We start from the raw sequence: 21,237 nt of genomic DNA, 5'->3' as shown, positions 1-21,237 counted from the left end.
ACCGAATCTGAGAGAGAGCCCCTCCTCAAACTGGATGAGCACGAGGTAAGCAAAACCCAAACCATCCCCACACAAACACGCACCATACCGAATCTGAGAGAGAGAGACGCTCCTCAAACTGGATGAGCACGAGGTAAGCACAACCCCAAACCATTCCCACACAAACACGCACCATACCGAATCTGAGAGAGAGACGCTCCTCAAACTGGATGAGCAAGGGGTAAGCACAACCCCAAACCATCCCCACACAAACACGCACCATACCGAATCTGAGAGAGAGACGCTCCTCAAACTGGATGAGCAAGGGGTAAGCACAACCCCAAACCATCCCCACATAAACACGCACCATACCGAATCTGAGAGAGAGACGCTCCTCAAACTGGATGAGCAAGGGGTAAGCACAACCCCAAACCATCCCCACACAAACACGCACCATACCGAATCTGAGAGAGACGCTCCTCAAACTGGATGAGCAAGGGGTAAGCACAACCCCAAACCATCCCCACACAGAGAAACATGCACCATACCGAATCTGAGAGAGAGACGCTCCTGAAACTGGATGAGCAAGGGGTAAGCACAACCCCAAACCATCCACACACAGAGAAACATACACCATACCAAATCTGAGGGAGAGACGCTCCTCAAACTGGATGAGCAAGGGGTAAGCACAACCCCAAACCATCCACACACAGAGAAACATACACCATACCAAATCTGAGGGAGAGACGCTCCTCAAACTGGATGAGCAAGGGGTAAGCAAAACCCAAAACCATCCCCACACAAACACGCACCATACCGAATCTGAGAGAGAGTCTGGTCAGGGAGAACCTTCCTCACTCTGAATGAGCACAACCCGAAACCATAGAGGCACGCACAACCATACCGAATCTGAGCGCAAGCGTCTGGCCTCTGCTTACCACAAAGTCAGGGGTAATCTGCCCAAACTGGACGAGCAAGGGGTGAGCTTCCAGCACAAAACCAATTACCACACATACGCATCCAGAACCATACCGAATCTGGGCAGTTAAACTGACTATAGAGACTGAGCCATCAATGAGAGAGGGAGAGAGAGGGGAGGTAAGAAGCTCAAAACACATCAGTAGTTTTCTGAAGCTACATTCTACCTCATGCAGTGTTTTGAATGGGTTAGTGTTTTGTCCCACGTGTTTCAGGATGATTAAAACCCAGTTGTTCTGAATTGAGTCTTCTGTCCTGACACAGTAAAGCCTGTCTAGCCCATCCTTGTTAATGCAGTGTGCTGGTGTACAGAGGTACTGTCAAATCTAATACTGCACCTACAACAGGTAGAAACTATCTGAAATTATTCCAGTACACACAGTAGGAGTGCTGCCCAGGTACACCCTGTAATTCAAGGATTGGATCAATTTTACTTACTCCATTATACTGATATATTGATTTTAGACAGACAATATTTACAAATACAATAGACTTTCCAAAATGTAAAGGAGATCACACCATTCAGTGCATTAGGGATTTGGGGAGGGTGCAGTATGGATTATCCAGGTTTTACTGTAGTAATTAGACAGTAGCTTATGTATTATTGCTTAATTCCAGTCAATCCTCTGTGCTTGTTTTGTCTTATGTGATGGTTCTGGACTAGAATGAGACCTCTAAATGATTTCACCATCAGCAAGGCTACTAGTCCACTGTGCCACGTAGCTGTGGAGGGTATTTTGTAATTGTTCTTGTGTAGATGTACATCTGAGATGGTTAAAACGATTGGATTACACTAGAGAACAGTCTTACTTATGTGCTGGAGCAGCAAACGATATGTGCAGCTACTGATTTATGACGGGTTGGAGTTGGTTCAGCTTTGATAGCGTTGTTAGGTGAGCATTTCCCTGTTCCCTTTTCAAGGGCACCACAGAGGCACATCAGCGAAATAAAACAGAAGGGAAGCAGCTCTCTATCCCCAGAGTCCCGCCTCCTGATTCACGCACTGCAGCCAGCCCTGGATTCGAAGTCTCTCCGTCTCTCTCCCCCTCTCTGATCTGTCTCACTAATTAAATCATTAAAGATGTCCCTGGGGCAGTGTGGGCTCCAGCTGCTTGTCTCACATTCACTAAGCCCTGCCGCGGACATGGGATTTATCCCTAGAAATCCTGGATTAATCCTGCTGACTTTGCACTCCTTCACTCATGCACATCTTTTAAAGAGTATCACAGTTATATTCAGAACATTTACGAACGGGAGGAGGCCATTCGGCCCATCAGTCCTCGTCCGGTTTATCCCAAAACGTCTTAAAGGATCCCAGTGATTCAGTCTAAACAACACGACTAGGTAGCCCATTCCAGCCCCTCACCCCTCTCTGTGTGAAGAAGTGTCTCCTTCCCTCTGTCCTCAGTCCACTTGTCCTCTGCTCCTGGTTTCTGTGCTAGTATTGAATTAAGTCCCTCCTGATGTTTTTTTTGTTCCAGGCTGAACAGATTCCGCTCTTCTTTTAAGCTCTTCTTCTTTCGATGTTTCATTTTCTGTTTCAGTCATCACATCCTGGTGATGTTTTCACAAGTATAAAGCCCCCCTGTGGCCCCTATAGAGCTCATGTCTCCTCTCCACAGCTGGTACACCAGAGTGTAACCTTTAACCTACAAAAATACAGCAGTGAAACAAGTGTGGTATTTCGTACATGCAGGATGTAGTGACTGAAACAGAAAGTTACATTAATTCCAGACAAGGAGAATACATGATTGTATAATACATACATACATCTCTCTCACCTTCCTCTCTCTCACCCTCTCTCTCTCTCTCTCTCTCTCACCCCTTCTCTCTCTCCCTCTCACCCCCCTCTCTCTCTCTCTCCCTCTCTCTCCCTCACCCCTCTCACTCACCCCTCTCTCTCTCTGTCCCTGTCACCTCTCCCCCTCTGTCTCTCTCCCTCACCTTTCTCTCTCACCCACTCTCTCTCTCCCTCTCACCCCTCTCTCTCTTTCTCTGTCCCTGTCACCTCTCCCTCTCTCTCTCTCCCTCTCCCTCTCTCTGTCCCTGTCACCTGTCCCACTCTCTCTCTCATACCCTCTATCTCTCTCTCCCCCTCACACCTCACTCACCCCTCTCTCTCTCTCTCTCTCTCTCTCACCCTCTCTCTCACTCCCCTCTCTCTCCCTCACCTTTCTCTCTCACCCCCCTCTCTCTCTCCCCCTCACCCCTCTTACTCACCCCTCTCTCTCTCTCTGTCCCTGTCACCTCTACCACTCTCTCTCACCCCCCCTCTCTCTCCCTCTCACCCCTCTCACTCACCCCCCTGTCTCACAGTTGAATTTCCAGCGCAAGTTTGGTATCATGTACTGCAAGGCAGGTCAGAGCACGGAGGAGGACATGTACAACAATGAGAGTGCCAGCAGCTCGTTTGAAGAGTTCCTGGACCTGCTGGGGGAGCGGGTTCGACTCAAGGGCTTTGAGAAGTACCGCGCTCAGCTCGACACCAAGAGTGAGTACCACCGCCGACACGTCTGTGTGTGTGTGTGTGTGTGTGTGTCAGCTACAAGAAACAGGGAGCTTGCAATGAAACCATGCTATCACCTACGCCTGGTATATATATACTGTTACAAGACGTCTAGTTATTTCTGTAGCATCCATGTGAGACTAAAGTGAAGAAAGTGAGATTGATTTGATTAGTGTCACCTTCTATAGCTCTAATTAAAAAAAATAAAAAAATAAAACAAATTATATATATATATATATATATATATATATATATATATATATATATATATGAACATCATTTCATAATTTGGATATTTTCTTTAACATCATGTTATCAAAGAAACTACAACATGATATTGCAAAAGTCTACCGGAAGCCATAATAGTAGTACAGTATTTCATGTTTCACATTTTTCAATTTTTCTCAACTTTTCATTAAGTATATGGAAAACTACAAAGCGGTATGTCATTCAATGTGTCAACATATCATTATTCAGCAGGTTTCCTTCGACTTTATAAGGCAAAATTAGTTCATTCTATAGGGTGATGTTAAACTGTGGCCAGAGCTGTACACTTGTGTGAGCTTCCCTGTAGCAAATGTCTCCAATCTTCACATACAGATGTGGCCAGAGATGTGTGCCACTATAAACCACATGGGTTGTTGTAGCCAATCAAATTCAGTGTAGAGCAGTCATTATCGTACAGTAGATGCCCTCTAAAGCTAACCTAAAAACACATTTTAAAAAACATCCACGTTTATTAATTTTATAATAGCATTAATATTCTTCACAGCAGTCATTACCCATCGATAACTGACCTTCCGTCAAGTGCCTTTGGCTGCAGACACCAAACTGTCCTGTTGCCAGCCAGTATTGCTTAACTGGCATTCCTGTTCTGGTTTAAAGATATGCAGGCAGGAGGGTTTATTCCTCAGTCCCTGTAGTCTTGTGTAACGTCAGTGAGATGAGGTTCTATAACCACGAAAGCAGAAGAAGAACCCGGTTCTTTTCCTCGCTTGCGGTGTGCCGGGTCCCTGCTTAGAACTTCTGCTGCACTCGCATTATATTCTTCACTTGAGAGTTCTGGGTGGATTACCTCCATTGCTTTGCCTGATGGTTCTGTCATTCTTTCTGCAGCCGATTCGACTGGATTGTACTCTCTCTACACTCGCTACCAGGACTATGAGATCATGTTCCATGTCTCCACCATGCTGCCCTACACTGCCAACAACAACCAGCAGGTAAAAGTCCATCTAAGCACTCTGCGCCCTCTATGCTTGGGAAATGTAGTCAGGCAGCGTGCAAGGTGAGTCATACAGTCAGGGGAGCGCAGGGGTCCCTGAGGGTCTCCCCTGGTAAATGCATGACTGTGTGGTGTGCAGGGGGGAGTCATACAGTCAGGGGAGCGCAGGGGTCCCAGAGGGTCTCCCCTGGTAAATGCATGACTGTGTGGTGTGCAGGGGGAGTCATACAGTCAGGGGAGCGCAGGGGTCGCTGAGGGTCTCCCCTGGTAAATGCATGACCTGTGTGGTGTGCAGGGGGAGTCATACAGTCAGGGGAGCGCAGGGGTCCCAGAGGGTCACCCCTGGTAAATAGATGACTGTGTGGTGTGCAGGGGGAGAACATTGTGGGTAAAATAATGTGATTTTGTTTTTGTTGTTTCAGCTGCTGAGGAAGCGACACATCGGGAACGACATCGTGACAATCGTCTTCCAGGAGCCGGGAGCACTGCCCTTCACACCAAAAACCATCCGCTCCCACTTCCAGCACGTCTTCATCATCGTGCGCACCCACAACCCCTGCAGTGAGCACACCTGCTACAGGTACACAGGGCTCTCACCCCTCAGAACCGCACTCCCCTACAGGAGCACAGAGCAGGCTCTCACCCCTCAGAACTGCACTCCCCTACAGGAGCACAGAGCAGGGTTTTCACCCCTCAGAACTGCACTCCCCTACAGGAGCACAGAGCAGGCTCTCACCCCTCAGAACCGCACTCCCCTACAGGAGCACAGAGCAGGCTCTCACCCCTCAGAACTGCACTCCCCTACAGGAGCACAGAGCAGGGTTTTCACCTCACAGAACCGCACTCCCCTACAGGAGCACAGAGCAGGCTTTCACTGCCTCAGAGTGTACCAGTGGAACAGCACAGTGCTTGTGGAAAATGAGGTTCAGAACAGGGTTTGTGGCAGTGGAAACACAGCTTTTTCCTGAAAAGAAAATTGCTTGAGCCCCAACCAAAAAAAAAAACAGCATTACTGATCATTTAAATCCCTAATTTATATAAAAAAACATAATAAAACTATAAATATTATGAGATCTCCTGCTATTATTATCTATTATAAATGTATGAATTTGACAGAATTCCAGTACATCTCACCCTGTGTGCAGATGCCATCCCTTGTATCTTATTTGTTAGCTGCCACTGTCCAGATCAATTGACTACAGACCAATATAGTCCTGAAACTGATCCGCAGTGCTGTTGATTTCTTGCAATCTTGTTTGGGTTTGTTAAAGAGTTGAACCCCTGTTCTCTGTGCTTCCTCTTGCAGTGTGGCAGTGACACGCTCCAAGGACATTCCACTCTTTGGTCCTCATTTCCCTAAGGGGGCGGTGTTTCCCAAGTCACCCGCCTTCCGTGACTTCCTGCTGGCCAAGGCTCTGAACGCAGAGAACGCAGCGGAGAAGTCGGAGAAGTTCCACGCCATGGCGACCCGCACAAGGCAGGAGTACCTCAAAGACCTGGCGGACAACTACGTCACCACCACCCCTATCGACTCTTCCTCCAAGTTCCCTCTCCTCTCCCTCGGAGGAAAGAAGAAGGAGAAGCTGAAAGGCTCCAAGGGGGCCGAGCTGCACAGTGCTAGCGCCCTCGTGTGGGCAGTAGGAGCGTCGCGGCAGCCCGGGGTTTGGGATTGGGTGCAGTGCCTGCTGGGAATCTCTGCAGAGTTCGTGGTCCTGATTGAACGCAGGTCCCGGAGGGTGGTCTTTAACTGCTCCTGCCGCGATGTGATTGGCTGGACGGCCCGGTCGGGCGGGACCGCGCTGGATATTTATTACGAGAGAGGCGAGCTGGTGTCCCTGTGCGTGCTCGAGAACCAGGCTGAAGACATCAAGGAAATCATTCAGAGGCTGGAGGTGAGAGAGAAACAGACTAGCCTGTCAATCAGGAATCCTGCCAATTCCAAAATCTCAAGGGTTTTATTGTATATTTTACAGGAATTAGACAGCATTGGCAGAACCATTTTGATGTAATACTACCTAGCCATGCTGCTGAAACAGAATCACTTGGATCAATTAAAATCCAACTTGACAAGGTTTTGGGATCAATCAGCTATCAATCAGCTACTAGGAACCAGACGAGCTCAGATGGTCCGAGTGGCCTCCTCTCTCTCCCTATTTTTCTATTTCTTTATATATTCATTTATTTCGTTTCCAAACAGAAGCCAGGTTAAAAACACAGTAGGTTAAGATCTCAAATCTCTTCACCCAGAGAACAGAAAAGTCAGAACAGAAAATCGTCATGAACTTACCAAACCGGAATGAAACTCATTCTAGAGTTAATCTTATGTTATTTCTGCTGCTTTATGATATGTGTCTCATTTCACTCACTTTAACTCTGATACACAATAAGTTGATACGTGGTGTGTCTCTTAGTATAACAGAAATCCATTCCCACAGCTGTAGCAGACAGAAGGCTGGTTGTGTGGTGCAGTGGTTAAAGAAAAGGGCTTGTAACCAGGAGGTCCCCGGTTCAAATCCCACCTCAGCCACTGACTCATTGTGTGACCCTGAGCAAGTCACTTAACCTCCTTGTGCTCCATCTTTCGGGTGAGACGTAGTTGTAAGTGACTCTGCAGCTGATGCATAGTTCACACACCCTAGTCTCTGTAAGTCGCCTTGGATAAAGGCGTCTGCTAAATAAACAAATAAACAGAAGCAATATGCATGAGATTATCTCTCTGCTAATATTAATAAGAGACACTTTACACTCCACATAATAACTTATAGGGTAAGAATGGCCCCTAGTGAGGGTAAGAAATACTGGTGACACTTTACATTAGATGTCTCTAATTGCTATGTATTTACATAGTAGTTACATAGTAAACACATGTGTGCTTACACAGCATTACAATGTTATTATGCAAAGTTACAATGTACTTAATGTGTAAATCTTTGTGCATGATATATCGAAGTACACAATTGTATTAGAAAATGGTTAGGGTTAGAGTTAGGGTTAGGGTTAAAGTTAGGGAGAGGGTTAAGGTTATATCATTATAACTATGCATAATAACATTGTGAGTACACATGTATTTGCTAAGTAACTACTATGTAAATACACAGTAATAAGAGACACTTCATGAAAAGTGTTAGTGGTAAAGTGATACCAGATTGAACTAGAGGCAGGTTTTTGGTTATGGTCTTTTGAAGCCACAGGGGGTCTTTACACTTGTGAGGGTCCCCAGGATGTGACGACTGTACAGACAACGATACAGAGTGAATCAGACCAGCAAGAGCAGTACTAGGAAGCCTTACGTCTTGCTGCTGTTATTTCTCTGTGTTTTCAACACTCAGTTTTTCACTTGTCTTTGCAATGCTTGATTTTCGTTATTTCTCTTAGCCTCTTTTTCTTCTTTTCTTTGGTTTATTTTGTTGTTTTCTGGGAGAGTTACCTGGGGCAGAAGGTGTGCTTTTATTTTTGATCTTATTAAATACAAAAATGAATATCAATTGTAAATTATAAATGGTATTGAATACAATGACCCAAACGTGGACTCAAGTATGCTGGCTTGGGAGACACGTGATTCGCTGCAGATCCTGGGGGTGTCGAGTTGTCGTGGTTACGAGCGCGGTGTTGAAACTCCCTGAGCCTCGGTGGACTTGTGTTTCCACGGGAGGATGCGGTCCGATGAAGCGGGCAGGAGAGTGTAATAGATCTCCTCCTAGATGCTGATGAGTTAATAACACTGACATCACCTCTCCACTGTAGAGCTGGCTCTCTAGATCAGTGGTGTATGGCTCCCGTCCAGCCCTTGCTTTTCCATTCAATTCAGAGGGACGATTTATTACAAGGGTAAAACTGCAAGAATATATGCTTTCTTCAATGATTCGGTCTATTGATGCTGCAGAATCGGGTGTGGGTTAGAGGTGTGAAGACATGGGAAATATGAGGGTGGGGGAAAGGTGCCACATTTTTATAAAAGTGACTTCTGGAAAGTAAAAGAAAGATGGAACTAGAGAAAGGGGGTATTCGATTAAGTAGGGGAGGTCCTTTGGTAAAGCGCTTGTTTTTCAGGAGCTAAATACTGTAATAAATCACTCACCTTTCAGAGTAACATATTTATTGTTTATTGTTTTGGCAACTTTGGACAAGAGAGAGAAGTGTGTTTAAAACCTCTGAGTGCAGAAACAGACATGTAGAACACACAGGCTGTGAGTTATTATCCTGTCAGGGGCATGTTGAAGACTGTGAGTTATATTATACTGTCAGGAGAGTATTGAATGCTGTGAGTTATATTATAGACTGCAGATTGAACCGGCTGCAGCCCCAGTTTAAATTGGATGGAGATGAGATTGAGTTTCACAGGGTGGTTTTCATTGTACAGGCAATCCACACAGTATTTCTGTTTTGTGTTTGAAATTGATTATTTTAGTTTCCTATTAAAGAGAAGGAACCCTAAAACAAGGAAGTGCAAAGTTTAACTCTGATCTGATAGGAATTAGACAACTTCCACAACTATGCAACTTCCATACAAGCCCAGACTTACTTCTCTTATTTGAGTGCCAAAATGTTTTGTATCACCTAGAATTTTCAATCAATCCTAAAATTATTCATATATATATATATATATATATATATATATATATATATATATATATATATATGAATATAATTTAGAGCTTTTAATTTAATATAATTTAGAGCTTTTATTTAACATTGTGTAATCAAAGAAACTACACAATGATATCGCAAAAGTCTACCAGAAGCCCTAATAGTAGTACAGTATTTCATGTTAGATTTTGAAATGCCACATTTTTCCATTTTTGTTAGTTTTTCGTAAAGTATATGGTATGTAATTCAATATGTTAACGTAACATTATTTAGCAGGTTTCATTCCACTTTATGAAGCAAAATTAGTTAATTCTATAGGGTGATGCAAAACCTTTGGCCATAGTTGTACACTGCCTGGCCACTTTATTAGGACCTGTCTGTCTCCCCGGTTGGAATAGGCATTTCAAAGTGTTCAGGAGTTTTCAACAAAAAGAATACGAGTGCATCTCAAGAGGGTTGCATGATAATAACATTTCCAATTAGCTCTCAACAGCTATCGCAGTGATCATGGTAACCTTCAATCATGATTTGAATCGTTAATGGTGTCTTTCTTCCTCCCTAGCTCTTAGTTCTCTCTCTCTCTCTCTCTCTCTCTCTCTCTCTCTCTCTCTCTCTCTCTCTCTCTCTCTCTCTCTCTCTCTCTCTCTCTCTCTCTCTCTCTCTCTCTCTCTCTCTCTCTTTTTAACCTTGTTCTGCTTTTCGCTTGTTGGCTTTTTAAAACAGAGCCCCTGTTCTCTCCCACAATAGAGGGGTCTGAATTGAATTTATTTTGCCATGCCCAGTTTAATTGTGATGGTTCTCTACAGGTAGAGAGAGAGGAGCATCTCGGCAGCAACGCCGCTGATCCTTCTCAGCTTCACTGTCAGGAACACGATTACTGCAGAGAACACCAGGAGCCACAATCACTTTCACTGCAATACATGCTCAACACAGAACAAATTATTAATACTATCACAATGATTAAATATTGTTTTCCAACCCTACTTCTCAATCGTGTGCAATTTGAGATGGAGGACCCTATTCTATGTATCCAGGAAAACCTGTTTTTAAGACATACTCACACTGTATAAAGAATCAATCAATATTTTATTTATTTGTTTATTTAGCAGACGCCTTTATCCAAGGCGACTTACAGAGACTAGGGTGTGTGAACTATGCATCAGCTGCAGAGTCACTTACAACTACGTCTCACCCGAAAGACGGAGCACAAGGAGGTTAATTGACTTGCCCAGGGTCACGCAATGAGTCAGTGGCTGAGGTGGGATTTGAACCGGGGACCTCCTGGTTACAAGCCCTTTTCTTTAACCACTGGACCACACAGCCACCCTTTAAACTGGAGCAGCAAATCAGCTTTTAGATTGTACTGCTTCAAAATATTTCTTTCGAAATGAACATATTTGAATTAATATGTTTTCTCGTGTCCAGATTTTAAATAACGGTTTAATGAATGGTTCTGATTTCTACATGTCTAATGAGAGCATGTTTGTCATGTGATGTCATTTCTCCCCTCCTCAGTTTGTGACATGTGGCTGTGAAACGCGTCAGGTGACTCCGTTGCGGAACAGCGTGGGTCACGTGGGGTTCACGGTGAACGACGAGGGCTTTGTGACCGAGGTGGAGCGGTTCAGCTACGCGGAGAACGGGGGTCTGCAGACGGGGGCCAGGCTGGTGCAACTCTGTGGCGAGCTCTACCTGTCCCTCACCCCCGCGGAGAGAAGCGAGCTCCTCCACAATGCTGTGAAAGTGCACGTCACCGTCATCCCTCCGGACGAGAATGGGAAGCCACGCAGGTTAGACCAACCCGTTCTAGACCCAACCCGTTCTAGACCCAACCCGTTCTAGACAAAGTGCTCTAGAACGAGGCAAATCATTCTGAAGTTAAAGGATTACTAAAGTCATGTTCCCATCTGCCACTGGAATTGAAATCCAGCAGAGATCCAATCCATTTCAATTGGGACTGTCTGCCTGTCTGTCTGTCTGTCTGTTTGTCTGTCTGTCTGTCTGTCTGTCTGTCTGTCAGCCTCAGTTAGGATTGCAGGCTGGCAGAACTCCATCTCTCACACTGAAGTGACCTGATGAGCATCCAATGTGAAGGATGCTAGAGAGAGAGAGGGGCGGGTTTTAAACTTGTAAAAAAAGAAAATAAGGCAGAAAATGAAGTCTAGATAAGCTGCCAAGGAAATATTAGAGGTTGGTTAATTAATTACAAGTTGTTGTTATTATTATTATTATTATTATTATTATTATTATTATTATTATTATTAATAATTTCCTATTTGAGAGATATTGCTTCTCTCTTGGGTTCTCTTTCAAGCACTTACTAGACACTCATGCAGGTTCCCTGACTAACTCGCAGGGCAGCTAAGCTGTTAACCTGACATAAACTACACAAGCACAAAGTTCACTCAGTACCTGTGAACACAGTATCAGACGCCCCATCGGGCTCTTCACACAGAGGCAGCCCCGAGCACACTGGCTGCTCTCCTTTTACACTTGGCAGCTGGCCTCAATTTGCAATAACGAGGCCAACTGCCAAAACAATCAAACAATAAGACAATTAATTAATACAATTAAACAATTAAACTTGACAGGGAGCCTTTTAACCCTGTTCCTGCCACACCTAGAACCTATGCCCTTATCCAGGGTGACAAAATATCACAATACACAGTATCACACTGTAAAATATCACATCACACAATATCATGTGATACATACAGGTTTGACTTGTGTGTCATGTGTCCGGCTGCAGAGTGCATTGTAGACTGCAGGTGGAAGCTGCCCCAGTTTGATACTGGGAACGAGATGAGATTGAGTTGGATTCAAGGTGCAGATGGAAACGTGGTATAAAAAGAAACTTACTACAATTTTGACAAGCGTTTCTAAGAACTCATTCCAGTCGAAACGTTGTCAAAGAATTTTAGAGCGTTTCTTTTAGTAATACTGACCATTTAGTGTTTTATAGTTATGGATGACCTACCATTTATCATTAGGTTCAGATGTATGCTTTTAAGCACAAATGTTTATTGGAATTTAATAATCACAAGCTACATGATGTCATTGTCTGGGTTAACTTGTGAAATACGGTTTGTGACACAGTGGTACAGAGATACATTCCCAATGTGTTTGTAGCTTTGAGGTTGTACTGAACACTGTGTTGTTTTGCTGTGCAGGAGTTTCTCGGAGCTCTACCTCAAAGCAATCCAGGACACTGAGCGCAAGTCAGAGGGCTGGGAGGCCTGGGTCCTGAGGAAGACTGAGGACGGGGTGGAGAGCAGGGTCCCGGGACAGCAGCGAGAGGGAGAGGGCGACGGGACAGAGGTGCCTCTACTCAGCCCCCCCAGCTTGCCCCTGTTTCGAGCAACCTCTCTGCAGGACAGTCCCGTCGTGGAGCCCCTCCCCTCACCCCTGGTGCGCAGCTACTCCCTGGAGAAACGTCCCGCCCTGGAAGAAGCCAATGGGAAGTATGTTGAGCAGCAGCCCGGGTTCGAAGTGTGATTTCAATCAGGGCTGTGTGGATACTCAGCTTTTTGAGTTAACATGTTATAAGTCAGCAGGTTTTAATTAAAACAGAAAAAAACATTTTCATTTAGAAACACACAATTATGTTTTTGCTTTGCAGTCTACAGCTATGGCCAAAGGTTTTGATTAAGTTTAATTAAAAATATATATATACATATGAACATAATTTTGATCTCATATTTAACATCATGTAATCTAATATAACTACAGAATAATATTGCAAAAGTCTACCAGAAGCCATAATATTAGTATAGTATTTCATGTTAGATTTTGTCAATTTTTAAAAAATGTTTCTTTTATTATTATTATTATTATTATTATTTATTTCTTAGCAGACGCCCTTATCCAGGGCGACTTACAATCGCAAGCAAATACAAATACATTCAAGTGTTACAATATAAGTCATACAATAAGAACAAGAAATACAATAATTCTCAAGTGTGACAAACCACAATTCAATAATACAGCAGATAATAGTGAAAGTTACATCAGGATATGATTAAATAGTGATAGTTACATCAGGATATGATTAAGTACAAAATACTACAGGTTAAACACTTGGCAGATTACAATATTCTGAGGTACAGGATTAAATGCAGTAAAATAGGGGGCAGATAAGAGCAAAATAAAGCATATTTAAATGATTTTTATGATAAGTATATGGAAAACTACAAAATAGTATGTAATTCAATATTTATTTATTTTTAATTTGGAATCGGCAATTAATTTTTCTCCCCAATTTGGAAATCCCAATTATTTTTTTATTTAAACCCAGCTCACTGCTGCCAACCCCGCACTGACTCAGGAGAGACAAAGACAGACACACGTCCTCCGAAAATTTGTGCCGTCTGCACCTTTTCACTCTGCAGGCCCGCCATGCAGCCGCCTCAGAGCTACAGTGTCGGAGGACCACGCAGCTCTGGGCAGCTTACAGGCAAGCCCGCAGGCACCCGGCCAGACTACAGGGGTCGCTGGTGAGCGGTGAGCTGAGGACACCCTGGCCGACCTAAGCCCCCCCCCCATCTGGGTGGTGCTCTGCCAATTGTGCGCCACCCCCTGGACTCGAACCAGCGATCTCCAGGCTATAGGGCGCATCCAGCACTACACGTGGAGCGCCTTTACTGTATGGGCCACTCAGGAGCCCAGTAATTCAATATTTTAACGTAATATTATTCAGCAGGTTTCATTCGACTTTATGAAGCAAAATTAGTTAATTCTATAGGATAATGCAAAACTTTTGGCCATGGCTGTAGACTGTATTAAGTACCAATCAATTATAATAAGACAGTGTCAGTGTGAATTAGTATAAAATGATCTAATAGCTTGTCAGAATATAATCTATTAAAATATTAATATTTGATCAGTAATTATTTGTCTTTCCTTTGTTTAATGTTTGCTATAAAATGAATTTTCATTTGATTTTCTAATAACACTTCACTAAGTCCCGGCTCTCATGAGGAATGTTCAATAATTCTGCAGTATTCAGCGCTTGTTTCTGATTAACTTTCTGTCATTTGAGAGCCAGTTGTTCTTATTAAGTTGTCAGGTAAAAACATGTTCAGTTAGAAACACGCAATTCGGTTTTTGCTTTTCAGTCCACACATTATGAAGTACTAATCAGTTATAATAAGACAATGTCAGTGTGAATTAGTATAAAAATAGCTAGTCAGATCTAATCTATTAAAACCTCTCATATTTGGTGTGTAATTATTTTTCTTTCCTTTGTTTCATCAGTTTGCTATAAAATGAATTTTCTTCAGATTTTCTAATAACACTTCACTAAGACCCGGCTCTCCTGAGGAATAATTCTGCAGTTTCAGAGACTCATATTCAACGCTTGTGTTGGATTTAACTTTCTGTCATCCAAGAGCCAGCCATCATTGACTGGTGCTTAATGCTTTGAATCTGTTTTGCAATTAACATGTTTTTAACAGCTTTAAAACCAGACGATATAAAACATGTTAAAGGGAATTACTTGGGGAATCTGAACATCTGCACAGCCCTGATTCCAGTTATATAATTCCAGCAATTTTACCCAGCATGCCTCTCTATTGACATGTGCGGTTTGGTTGGAAGCACATGGATTTTCATTTTAAAGAATCATATAATATTAAAGAAATCTATCAGTGAGTGATATATAATGGAAACGTTTGTCAATATACACATGGATCTGTCTCGCTGTGAAGTTTCATGCACAAGGAATCACCACACCCTCTGATCACTATTCTATTAAGAACCCTTTGCCAGCCTGACTGACCTCCCCTCTGTGTGTCTAGCAGGCATGTCTATGACAATGTGGGAATGCAGCTGGACTGCAGGTCAGACTCTGTGTATGAGAATGTCCCGAGGCTTGTGGGCACGACTCCTGACCTCATTCTTGCGGTCAAGCCCAGGAACCCAGCAAAGGAGGAGGATGAGATTCAGAAGCAGGTAAGAGTGACCAGCTGACCGCCGGACCAAACCGATTAATCATGCAATAGCATATGAAAGCTCATGGGCCTGACAGTGGAGTGATCTGGTGCATTCTGGGAGCCTGTTACAATAAGTGTGGGTTGTGGCAATGTAGAGATACGTTTAAGATCCGTCCCAGTCCTGCTCGTACCTGTAATCAACTCAATGATGTGACACTGATCGTTTTATTATCTTCCTCCCTGCTCACCTTTATACTTTCCCAGTTTAACTTTTTTTAATTTGAATATGTCTTCCTAACTGTGATTCAGACCACACACCCTTATCCAGGTGCAGCACTCTTACCATTGACTCCAGTCTGGTTAGGGACAGTGCTAGTCAGGGGCAGTGCTAGTCAGGGACAGTGCTAGTCAGGGGCAGTGCTAGTCAGGGGCAGTGTTAGTCAGGGGCCATGCTAGTCAGGAGCAGTGCTAGTCAGGAGTCGTGCTAGTCAGGGGCAGTGCTAGTCAGGGGTCGTGCTAGTCAGGAGCAGTGCTAGTCAGGGGCAGTGCTAGTCAGGAGTCGTGCTAGTCAGGAGCAGTGCTAGTCAGGAGCAGTGCTAGTCAGGAGCAGTGCTAGTCAGGGGCAGTGCTAGTCAGGGGCAGTGCTAGTCAGGGACAGTGCTAGTCAGGGGCAGTGCTAGTCAGGGGCCGTGCTAGTCAGGAGCAGTGCTAGTCAGGGGCAGTGCTAGTCAGGGGCAGTTGCCCATAACAACTGTTGTTGAGAATGTTATGTTAAATAAGACATTGCACAATTATATGAATCTGTTTAACATAGACTGTATCACAATGAATAATTCACAAGTGGCTTAAAAGAATGCTAGAGGTAAGGAGGAGTGAAGAGAACTTGTTAAACTGGTTTAAATTCACACATGGATTTGGTTTGTTAGGTTATTGGTGGGCTCCCGACAATGTCAAGTCCACTCATTATTGTCACAGTGCATGCTCAGTTCCTGTTGAAGTTCTGTTAAGCAGGCTTGACTGTATTTGACTCATTGCAACAAGCAATATCAGAAAACAGATACACAAGGCGGAACACGCTTTTAATTTCATCCTTTTAAAATCGGAAAACAGCAAACCACAAACCACTTGATTCTCAGTTTATTTATTTATCTTTTAAGATTAGAAAGTGAAAAAAAGCGAGTCAATGTAGGTTTTTGGTTTGTTTTAAAAAGTAAAAAATAATTGAACAGAATAAAAACAAACCTACTTCCATAATGTCCTTCCAGTAACATATAGAGCTGACCTACATTGTGATTGTTGTGTATTTTCTACCTAAAAGGCTCAAATGGTAATGGAGTGATTGCTGGTGTTTTATTCCTTGTCTCTCTTCCAGTTTTCAGGACTGGACCTGGGTGTTGAGGATCCCTCTGTCAGTGACCCCCAGTGTCGCACAATCCCGCTGGGCTTCTCAAGCAGGGCAGACAGGAGCTCGCGAGCCCTGAGTATCCAGAACTCCATCACGAAGAGTAGGTGTCGCTGCTGCTCTTTATACAATGGCAAAGGGGGGTTAAAGTGCCGTCATTGCCAGGCTACAGATTGATACCGCTTCCTGTAGGCTGACTGAGGAATTAAACTGCAGAGGACTGTGTGGTGTAGGTACAGTATTCAGAGCTGCTGGCTTGTGTTACTATGAGGCAGGGATAGAATGACTACGAATCGGAATAGAATAGGTTGACTCGTCGCCACTTAAGAAAATGGTACACTTTACATTGACTGTCTCTAATTACTGTGTGTTAGCATAGTAGTTACATTGTAAACACACATGTACTTACACATAATTACAATGTTATTATGCATAGTTACAATGTACTTGAAGTGTAAATGTGTTTGCACAACTGTATCAGAAAAGGATTAGGGTTAGGGGGTAGGTTTAGAGTTAGAGTTAAGGATAGGGTTAGGGTTAGGGTTATATCATGCAAAAAGATTTACACATTCAGTACATTGTAACTAGGCATAATAACATTGTAATTATGTGTAAGTACACATGCATTTCCTGTATCTACTCTGTAAATACACAGTAATTAGAGACAAAATATAAAGTGTCACCAAATGATGTTGCTAAATCCTGTGTTTGACGATGACCGGGGTCCTGTTTTGCACTATATTTTAAAACTGCTTGGATTTTTTTAAGCAACATATTAATGTTACAAAATGTAATTGATATATTACATTACAACCGCACGCATCACAATGACTTCACAGATAACTTTACTATTCGATCAGTCGACAGCTTATATAAATATAGAGGTTAATGGATGTTTACAAAGGAATATATTTTTAAGTTATAAAACATATGTTTCGCAAATGTTTGAATTCTTTATATGCACTCAGTTGGAAATTAAATGACTTCGGGCAGAGGGTAGGAGACACTTCTTCACACAGAGAGCGGTGAGGGGATGGAAGGGGTTACCTAGCCGTGTTGATGCTGAATCATGTATTATAAAGTCATATATTTCATAGGCTTGATCATACACACCATTATATATGGGCAGCAGTGTGGAGTAGTGGTTAGGGCTCTGGACTCTTGACCGGAGGGTCGAGGGTTCAATCCCCAGTCGGGGACACTGCTGTTGTACCCTTGAGCAAGGTACTTTACCTAGATTGCTCCAGTAAAAACCTAACTGTATTAATGGGTAATTGTATGTAAAAATAATGTGATATCTTCTAACAATTGTAAGTTACCCTGGATAAGGGTGTCTGCTAAGAAATAAATAATAATAATATATATATATATATATAGCAGGGAGGGGGTTAAAGCCTCCCTGAAGAAAAAAACATGTAAAAATGCACGTTTGTTTAGTTTATTGTTTAATTGTTTTGCTTTTCTGATAATTAGTGTTTGTTAACTGTTTTATTGTTTAATGATCCCCTGCACCTGGGGGGGTAATTGGAGATTAGGACCAGGTGCAAGGTATAAAGGACAGGCAGGCAGATTATTCGGGGCTGCTGAGTAGAAGGAGGCAGATGAGGTGCTCTGCTTCCGAGCAGTCCTGAGGAAAGTAAGCGCTGTGTGAAACCCGCGTAGTTTTGTGTTGTGGTGTCAGGTAAACGGCTTAGCCGTCCTGCAAGTTAGTCAGGGAATAATCTGTTTAGTTAGCGCTCTCAAACGGAGTTAGGTGTTTATTTTGTGTTTTGTTGTGTTTGTTTTATTTTTGTGTTTATTAAAATATAGCGTGTCAGCGCGAGAAAAATCCATTTCTGTGTGTACTGGGTCGTATTTTTAAAGGGGCTCGAACCCGTGTGGCAGCGGTTCATTCACAATATATATATATATATATATATATATACACACACAGTATATATATATAACGTACCAGTCTTGGCCGACATCATTTTATTTTGAGGGGTGGAAGAATATTAGGATAGATTTAAAGTTTATTTCTACCTATTATTTTGACCTACAAGCTGATCTTTCCAAACCCAGTGATCACAGAGTGCTGGTCTACTGGGGATTCGAAAAGCTGCTTAAAATCGTCTTTCAGTTGCCAAACCCTCCCTATGGAATTCAAGCCCATCTGATATGAAACAAGCCAGAAGAATTGCATCTGCAATCCTGACATGACTGGACAGTGTTTCCACACACTCCTAGATGGCATCTGAAAAATGAATAGCATGTTCTGAGACCGTAGTTTTCATTTAATACAGTACCAGTAGTTCAATTATAATTAGCATTGCGGGATGTTTGCAAAACAAGAGTAAATTAAAATTATATTTTCTGCTGTGATTTTTTTTTTTTTAATCGAATATTAGAATATTAAGTCTTAATAATCAAACTACAATTATGGAATGCTAATTTTAATCAACGGTGATACAAAAATTGCCTGTTTACTGGATCCATCTATTATAGCAACTGATGAAGCGATAAATGTCTGATGACACACCAAGCCTGGCTTGGCTGTACATTTGTATTGTCTGCAGATTTGAAGATGATCTATTCAGGGATAGCAAGATATTTAATAAGCAAACAAACAGGCTGTGGAATAAAACAGCACACTGTCCTCCCCCAGCCCCCAGGCACCACAATCCTGCAAGGAGGCGACTGAATACTTTTTTGCATCACTGTACAAATTGAATTAAAAGAAAATACATAATGCATTGCAACTGCCTCCTGTCCGACAGCCCTCGCGGATCATTCAAAAAGGGTTCTTATTTTTGTGAAACAAAATAACAGATGGATGCAGCTCTGCTTTTTTGCAGACGAGCCTCAACCTCTCCCATCTGTTTCATTTCCAAACCCTGCAGGGACTGGGGGAGGAAGGGGGAGAGGGGGAGGAGGCACAGCTAGTTTCTCTAGATCACAGCTGTGACGATTTCCAGTCTGGCAAACTGATAATAATATTCACTGAGCCGTTGTTCATTCATTCAGGCAGAAGCTCATTCATTGTGGTCCTGGTTCTTTAGGGATGAAGTAATACAGGGCTTAAAACATATCCTTTCTAAACTCCCAGAGGCAGGATCCGTACATTGGGAAAGAGGAATTAGTAATGAGACCAATATGGGTTTTACATGTATGGATATTCCTTCATTTCCAATGGAAAACAAAAGTTGACTCCATACTATATTACAGTAAAAAAAAAACTTCTTCTGTACAATGGGTGTTATGTATTTCAAGTCTCATTTATGCATGTATCCTTTGCATCTTTTTCATTGTCATGTAGAGATTCTGTTACACGAATAACCACGAACACATCGTTTTTGCCACCTCATTTCAAGCAGCGTTTATCTCAATATTTGAACCCAGCAGATATATTTCATTTCATTAGATATTTATAATTGAGTTGGTCTAGTAAACATATTTTATAATATATTTCATAAACCAAAAATAAATGTACAATATAATTGTCAATTGAATGTATTTTACATGTATGTTTTAGATTACAAAAGGCAATTTTGTTGGATTTGAAAATGTATATTTTAATATTATATGGCACATTTGTTAACCTTGTAATGAAAATATCCAAATTTTATGAATAAAAAATAAAGTAACTTCAGGTAGTAATAGAACATAGCTAATCTGATCGTTTTAACCCATACAAAATGGCTGAAATATATAATAAGCATACTTTATGGTTTATATACCTGTATTTTTACCTTTTACTTTTAAAATGAAACAAATATATTTATAATTTGTAGTAAAATATACAAATATATTTTAAATCCAAAAGTTGCTTTAAAATATTTAAAACATATTCCATTTGAAAAACACCTATGAAAAAAATGCATTTATTTTTGATTCAGCATATGAAATAATATTGCAGTGGACTGCGATAGTAACCCTTAACCCTTTTTGAGTCTGATTTCTTATTTCACGGGAGCTTTTCGGTCCCTGCACGTGGTGCTCATGACTGTTTATTTAAAACCCTGCTGCACTCGAGAGATTATCAGCAACTGAGAAAACATGAACATATGACAAGGCTGTTAAATAAAAAATACTCAAAGGATCATTTCAGCTCAACTGGGCCAAATTCTGAGATGGGGAAGGGGTTCAAGGGCAGGTGAAGGGGGAGCAAAGGGTTCCAGAGCAGGTGGAGGGTGGAGCTAAAGGGTTCAATGGCAGGTGGAGGGGTGGAGCTAAAGGGTTCCAGTGCAGGTAGAGGGGTGGAGCTAAAGGGTTCCAGGACAGGTGGAGGGGTGGAGCTAAAGGGTTCCAGGGCAGGTGGAGGGTGGAGCTGTAGGGTTCCAGGGCAGGTGGAGGGGTGGGGCTAAAGGGTTCCAGGGCAGGTGGAGGGTGGAGCTAAAGGGTTCCAGGACAGGTGGAGGGGTGGAGCTAAAGGGTTCCAGGGCAGGTGGAGGGGTGGAGCTAAAGGAGAGCTGTGTAGCTTATGCTGACCCACATGGTGATTAAAATGCTCATTCTAATGACCTTTGGCCTAATCCTTCTCCATGCAGTGAACAATCTCATTCTACAGGGTGTTAAACAGACAACCTCATCATTGAGAATTATGAGGGGCTCATCCACTTCCACATAGGGTGTTGATCCTAAAACTGGAATCCAG

General features: G+C 42.7%; 1 protein-coding gene across 4 annotated transcripts in view; it reads left to right on the top strand.

The window, feature by feature from the left end:
- LOC117962614 (signal-induced proliferation-associated 1-like protein 3) overlaps positions 1 to 21,237 on the top strand; it is a 77,286-nt gene that overhangs the window by 41,128 nt on the left and 14,921 nt on the right. For 3 of the 4 annotated variants that reach the window (XM_059015695.1, XM_059015696.1, XM_059015697.1), the window contains 8 exons: positions 3,274 to 3,448; positions 4,580 to 4,683; positions 5,108 to 5,265; positions 5,992 to 6,577; positions 10,788 to 11,062; positions 12,443 to 12,733; positions 15,068 to 15,221; positions 16,575 to 16,707. In XM_059015695.1, the coding sequence (XP_058871678.1) occupies positions 3,274 to 3,448; positions 4,580 to 4,683; positions 5,108 to 5,265; positions 5,992 to 6,577; positions 10,788 to 11,062; positions 12,443 to 12,733; positions 15,068 to 15,221; positions 16,575 to 16,707 (1,876 nt within the window). The remainder of the gene's footprint in view (positions 1 to 3,273; positions 3,449 to 4,579; positions 4,684 to 5,107; positions 5,266 to 5,991; positions 6,578 to 10,787; positions 11,063 to 12,442; positions 12,734 to 15,067; positions 15,222 to 16,574; positions 16,708 to 21,237) is intronic. The other variant, XM_059015698.1, reaches the window with a different exon arrangement.

Source organism: Acipenser ruthenus, chromosome 51 (assembly GCF_902713425.1).
Source record: "Acipenser ruthenus chromosome 51, fAciRut3.2 maternal haplotype, whole genome shotgun sequence".
Taxonomy (NCBI): Eukaryota; Metazoa; Chordata; class Actinopteri; order Acipenseriformes; family Acipenseridae; genus Acipenser; species Acipenser ruthenus.
The sequence above is the reverse complement of the archived record's forward strand: the minus strand, read 5'-3'. Positions and strand labels throughout refer to the sequence as shown.